Genomic DNA, 6,189 nt, shown 5'->3' on the forward strand with positions numbered 1-6,189 from the left:
TTCTAGCTTGCACCAATGGGTGCGCTCTAAGGTGGCAACGTCAAACTACGCCGGATCCAGGGTGCACCAAAACCCTTGTCCTATAATGATGGGCTCGATCACCATGCGCGTCCCGAAGTTTCCGTGTGGAGGTGAGAGACAGATTTCTGAGACGCCCTCCATTGAGATGATGGCTTTTGAAGAGAGGCCTTTGGCCTTTTTAACTATGGTGGAGGATGGGGTGATTTTGAGAAGGAGTTTTAGGTATGGGCGGCTTTAGGGGGACTCGGGAGCTGTGAGGGTGGGAGTAGGGGCTGTTAGAGCGAGGGTTGGTGGATGTCTTTTGTCGTGAGCTGAGATAGTAGGTGTGTGCTCACTGGATTTGGACGAGGAGGGCTTCAGGATAGTGGAAGAAATGGAATGAATGGGCTTGGTTATTTTGGCTTTATCCAACTCCATTGGAGTGGGAGTGGTGTGACGAGAGGAGGTAGGCCATTTAGCTGGTGGTGGTGGTGAAGGGATTTTCTAAGGGGTTTGATGTCCCGGAGAGTGGACGGAGGCCGTGGTGGTTTGTGTATGTGGGTTTTTGACGGTCGGTGATGGCGCTTGTTCAGTGGCTGGTGTAGGTGGTGGCGGGTTTGAGGAGTTGGTGGGAAGAGACTGAAGAAAAGGCGTATATTTTAGAAATTGCTCCCATTCTTCGGGAGTTACATTAATTGGGTTGGCCATTTGAGATTTGTGAAGGATCTTGAGAGATTTTGAGTGACAGATGAGAGAAAGAGAGAGATATTAGTGAGAGCGAGAGAGAATGGGGTAAGGGAGCATGGATCTGGACTTGTTTAGATTTTATATGGGAGGTGCAACGGTCCAATTGCAACAGTTCACTTTAGAGCAGATTTGGCGCCTTGCCACTCGGTACAGTTGGTTACCATTTAGGAACTGGGGCGTAATCATTGCCTAGGAACGACTGTTTGGGTGATTGGTCCCTATGGTTTCACCGGTCCTTATGATCAGTTCCCTAAAAATCTACGCTTCATACCATTTTCCGTGTTCTCAGTTCCCATACTATGTTGGTCCCTAAGTTCAGTTCCTATCACTCTGCGCTTGGTATATACTCATAAAACTCGGTCCCTATCTTATTAAGGTGATGTGTCCCAGTTCCCATTCTTAGCAGAATATACTTAAATAAACATGTGTTAAGGATAATTAGGAAGGCTCTTTGTCATCTAAGTGAATATTACCAGGTGTGGACTAGTGGTCATAGGGAATGGAACACAAAGATCAAGGCTAAAGGACTAGCTTATAAACACGAGTCATATGTAGGGGGCTTCATGATATGGTTAAGAAGCGATCATCATGTTTATGTATCAAGGCTTGAAAAACAGAGCATGCAAAGGTATCCAATTATAGCAAGCAATAGTACAATCCTAGAAGGGCCTAGCAAGCGTTTATCAATAAGCATCACACAGAGCATGCAAGAGACAAATACCCCTAAGAGTATAGGCTAGGTTTGTGCATATAATAGACCTAAATTCCCAATTTTAAAAGAAGCATGGATTTTAAGGAGTCAAGAAGGAAGAATCTTACAATGAAAGAGAGATGCTTAATGAAGGGGGATCAATCCCAAGTGTATCCTTAGTTTGATAAATGGTTCCTTGTTCAAGGCCTTGGGGAAAATGTCAACTATTTGATCCTCAGTTCTACAATGGGTACGATCTATGTTCTTCTTCTCCACATGGTCTTGAAGGAAATGATGACGAACGTCAATGTGCTTAGTTTGAGAGTGGTGCACAAGGTTCTTTGAGATGTTGATAGCATTTGTGTTGTCACAACTTGTTTTGAGAAATCCCATAGTAATACCAAAGTCCTTGAGTTGTTGCTTGAGCCATAGGAGTTGAGCACATCATGAAGTGGTCACTGTGTATTCTGCCTCAGTGGTGGACACGGCTACTGAGTTTAGCTTTCGACATCGCCAAGAAACAAGTAAAGGGCCTAAGGATTGAGCCATACTTGAGGTGCTCTTTCGATCAACTAAATAACCTTCAAAGTCAGCATCTGTATATCCAACAAGGGTAAAATCGCAATTCTTAGGGTACCACAAATATAAATTATCAGTCCCTTTTAAGTAGCGAAAGGTTCGCTTGATGATAGCGACATGCGACTCCCTTGGATCGGATTGAAATCTCGCACATAGGCTTACTACAAAGACAATATCGAGCCTAGAGGCAATTAAGTACATCAAAGACCTAACCATACCTCGATATAGTGTTTCATTAGTCTTGGGGCCATTGAGATCTGCACCAAGATTAGTGCCTATGGACACTGGGGTGTGAAGGGGCTTACTATTTTCCATCCCAAACTTCTTGATTATCTCCCTTAAGTACATTTGTTGATGGATTTGTATGCCTTCAACCTTTTGCACCACTTGAAGGCCGAGAAAGAAGTTCAGTTCCCCAATTATGCCCATGTTTAACTTTCTACTCATCACATTCTTGAATTTATCTACAAGCAACAAGTTAGTGGAGCCAAAAAATGATATCATCTACATATACCTGAACCACGAGAATGTCGCCCTTGTGTTCTTGAATGAAGAGTGTCTTGTCAATCGTCCTTGGAGCTTGCTTCAAGCCATATAGTGCATGTCTAGGAAATACACGTGCTCTAGGTGATTTGGGTCCTCCAATCCTGTAGGTTGCTTAACATATACTTCCTCGTTAAGAACTCCATTGAGAAAGGCTGTCTTCGCATCTATTTGGCATATCTAGAAACCCTTGTGAGAGGCGAAGGCTATCAAAAGACAAATGGCCTCTAGACGAGCGACTTGAGCATAGGTTTCATCATAGTCAATTCCTTCTTGCTGGTTGTACCATTGAGCAACAAGACGAGCTTTGTTCGTTACCACATCATCTGCGTCATCGAGCTTTTTTCGGAAGACCCAGTGAGTTCCAATAATAGTGCAATTAGAGGGCTTAGGAACTAGACGCTGGACTTTATTCCTTTTGAACTCATGAAGCTCTTCTTGCATAGCGGCCACCCAATCTGGATCAAGGATAGATTCTTTGATGTTCTTAGGCTCGGTGAGGGAGACAAAGGCATTGAAGTCACATAAATTAGTCTCTGAAGTGGCTTCTTCAAGTGCATCGGTGATTGCCTCTAGACGAGCCTCTAAAGAAGCTCTTGAGTGAGTATGCACTCCTGAGTGTAAGGGAGTGATCATGTTCCTTGGAGGATGAGTTCCTCATTGTTGGAAGCCTCTAGTAGGAGGGGATGTGATGGGAACTATGTCGGAGTGAGAGGGCACATTGATGTCACTGTCTGAGTCACATGCTATGGGAGTTGAGGCTGTAAATGGAGGGGAGAGTGGATTTAAGGCTCTAGAAGAAGGTGCTTGCGGGCTTTCTGAAGGCGCTTCTTAGTGGGAAACTTGGAGGAATGGATCAGCAGTGTTAGAAGTCGGTGAATGGAAAGTGCCTTCGTCAAACACCACGTGTATGCTCTCCTCATAAATCTAGTTCTTTGATTAAACACCTTATATGCCTTACTCGCTGGAACATAGCCAAGGAAGATGGCTTCATCGCTTCTTGTATCAAATTTGCCCAAATTATCCTTTTCATTGTTGAGTACAAAGCACTTGCATCCAAAGACCTTGAAATGATAGATGCTTGGAGGATATCCTTTGATCAACTCATATGGCGTTTCATTGAGTATAGGGCGTAGAAGAGCCCTATTGGTGATGTAGCAAGCTGTGTTTACCGCTTCATCCCAAAATGAGGAAGAAACTCCACTTCCAAGTGACATCTTTCTCGCTATCTCCACTAAAGTTATGTTCTTCCTTTCAATGACTTTGTTTTGTTGTAGTCCTAGGGGCTGAGAAATTATGGCTTATACCTCTTTCAATGCAGTAGCTATGCATATCAAACCTCTCAAAAATCGGGTCCCATGGTCTGAACCAATGGAGCGCACTTGTCGTGATAGGGAGTTCTCAAGAAAAGTGATGAGCTCAGTGAAGCGAGTGAAGACTAGATCTTTAGAGTTCAAAAAGAGTGTCCATGTGAATCTAGAACAGTCATCAACAATCACAAATATGTAACATGCTCCACCAGGGCTTTGAACACGCATAGGTCCACAGAGGTCCATGTGAAGAAGCTCAAGGGGCTTCTTGGTTGTGATGTCTGACTTTGGCTTGAAATAGCTTCTAACTTGTTTGCCCTTGACACAATTAGCACAATGTGTCATATTCTCTATCTTGATAGGAGCTAAATCACAGACCAACTCTTTTGCACGAAACTTGTGTAGGAGACGTAGATTGACGTGCCCAATTCTTTGACACCACAAAGAGGTTTGATCCTCTAAAGTAGCAGTCAAAGGGTTACTCTTAGGGATGTAAATGGGGTCAAATATGTAAGTTCTATTGACTCGCTTTCCCTTTAAGATATTTCATTTGCAACGTTCCTCACAAAGAACTTGGAGGTAGTAAAAGTGACTTCATTTGGTCCCTCATTGCAAAGTTGAGCGATACTCAATAGATTATAGTGAAGGATCTCCGCAAAAATCACCATTTGAATCTGTATTTTATCATTCAGAAGCACCTTTCCATGTCCTGTAATCTCCTCTAGCTCTTTTGTCACCAAATGATACGCTTCCACTGTCATAGTTCTGAAACCTTTGCAATCTTTCCTTGTCTCCGGTCATGTGACATGAGTAGCCATTATCTATGTACCATTTGTTCTCGCTGCTCAATTTTACCTACAATGAAACAATCAAACCTTTGGAACCCATTGAAGCTCATCTTTTCTGGGTGGATTAGCTTTCTTGTTCACATTAGGAGAATGATTATAGACTCGCTTTTGGCCTTTGGTTGAAGGAACATGCTCAAAATAAGAAGGGTCATCTGAATCAAGCACTTCACGATTATTTTGTGTGGGTGACTTGTATGTCTTGTTACTTAGAGCATGCTTCTTCTTGCAACTATGTATAGTATGGCCATTATTACCACATAACCTACACCATTCATTGTATTTGACATAACTGTACTTGCCTTTTCCAGGTCTAAAGGGTATTTTATCCTTAAGCTTAGGATCTAAGGTGTTTACTGAGTTCCCTTGGGCTTGGCTCACATACATCATATCAGCCTTTCCCTCTTTGAACCAACAATTAGTGTCCCTTGACGGTTGTTCAAGTTCCTTTACCTTTTTCTCTAGAAATTCATTTTTTCTTCTAACAAGTTTAAAGGGCTTTATTTAAGGTCTCAACTTTTTCAATTAATTCTCTAGTAAGCTTCTCATTGGCGCTAGAACCCTTAGTGAAATCCACATCCGAGTCATATCCTAGTCCAATTCTAGATCAAACAAATACAGTTTCATTCACCGTGTTCTTATTAATAGATTCAGTAAGATCGGTGATTTATTAAGGATGATTCCTAAGTCGCTTTCTACATTTGAGTGCAATTCCTTACATAGTCCCCCTTGAGGTTGCTTACTATTGCATCCCTTTCAGGTCTTAGTCATTAAGCTTAGTTCCCTAGACTTTACTAAGGCCTTTTCCTTGTTAGCTAACCTAGTAGACAAATCCAAACACTCACTACGTAGATCTTTGACTTCCTCTTCATATTTATTAATTTGTGACTCTAGAGTTTCAGTATCTTCTAACAAAGCCCTTAATCATATTGATAAGCTCTTTCTTTTCTAACAAATTAAGACGAATAGGAAAAGGGTTAGAAGATTTTACCACAGGATCAAGAGCCTCTGTATCAACCATAAGACAGTGGCCTTGGTAGCCTTCATGGAGGTCAGCTTCATCGTTTTCTTCTCCCCATGCTGAGAAAAGTGCTTCTTTTTAGATGCTTCGACCTTAGGGTTGGTGCAAGCCTTAGCAAGATGCCCCTTTTCTTGGCAATTTGTAGCAACTGTACTCCTCGAGATCTCGCTTTGCTATAGATGATGATTCTCCTTGACCATCTTTCTTCTTGAACCATTTCTTGACCATCTTTTTCATGAGGGCGACTTCCATATCATCGACCTCTTCCTCTTTTCCATCATTGATGTCCATCTTTTCTAGAAAATTTGTAAGCTTCAAAGCGGTTCCAGTGGCTTCTTTAATAGCTAAGCGCTTCCTCATATCAGCGCTCTCTTGGTCGAAAAACTTGCCAAATAAGTCGACTACTAAGAGCTTCTTGCAATCTGGAGACACTAGAGCGGTTCTTCGGGTGAG

The 6,189-nt window shown here is 42.3% G+C and overlaps 1 protein-coding gene across 1 annotated transcript; it reads right to left on the reverse strand.

Moving 5' to 3' along the window:
* Window positions 1-1,882: 1,882 nt before the first annotated feature.
* Window positions 1,883-2,446, reverse strand: LOC141249713 (uncharacterized). The gene has a single exon (XM_073669771.1). It carries the CDS (start codon window positions 2,444-2,446, stop codon window positions 1,883-1,885), a length of 564 nt encoding a protein of 187 aa, XP_073525872.1.
* Between the last annotated feature and the right edge of the window lie 3,743 nt (window positions 2,447-6,189).

Source organism: Phyllobates terribilis, unplaced genomic scaffold (assembly GCF_046119375.1).
Source record: "Phyllobates terribilis strain yellow unplaced genomic scaffold, ASM4611937v1 Scaffold_5035__1_contigs__length_55031, whole genome shotgun sequence".
NCBI classification, from domain to species: Eukaryota; Metazoa; Chordata; class Amphibia; order Anura; family Dendrobatidae; genus Phyllobates; species Phyllobates terribilis.

Excerpts from the sequence above, each read along its gene's own strand:
- LOC141249713 (XM_073669771.1), bottom strand. The coding sequence starts at position 2,446 with ATGGGCATAATTGGGGAACTGAACTTCTTTCTCGGCCTTCAAGTGGTG.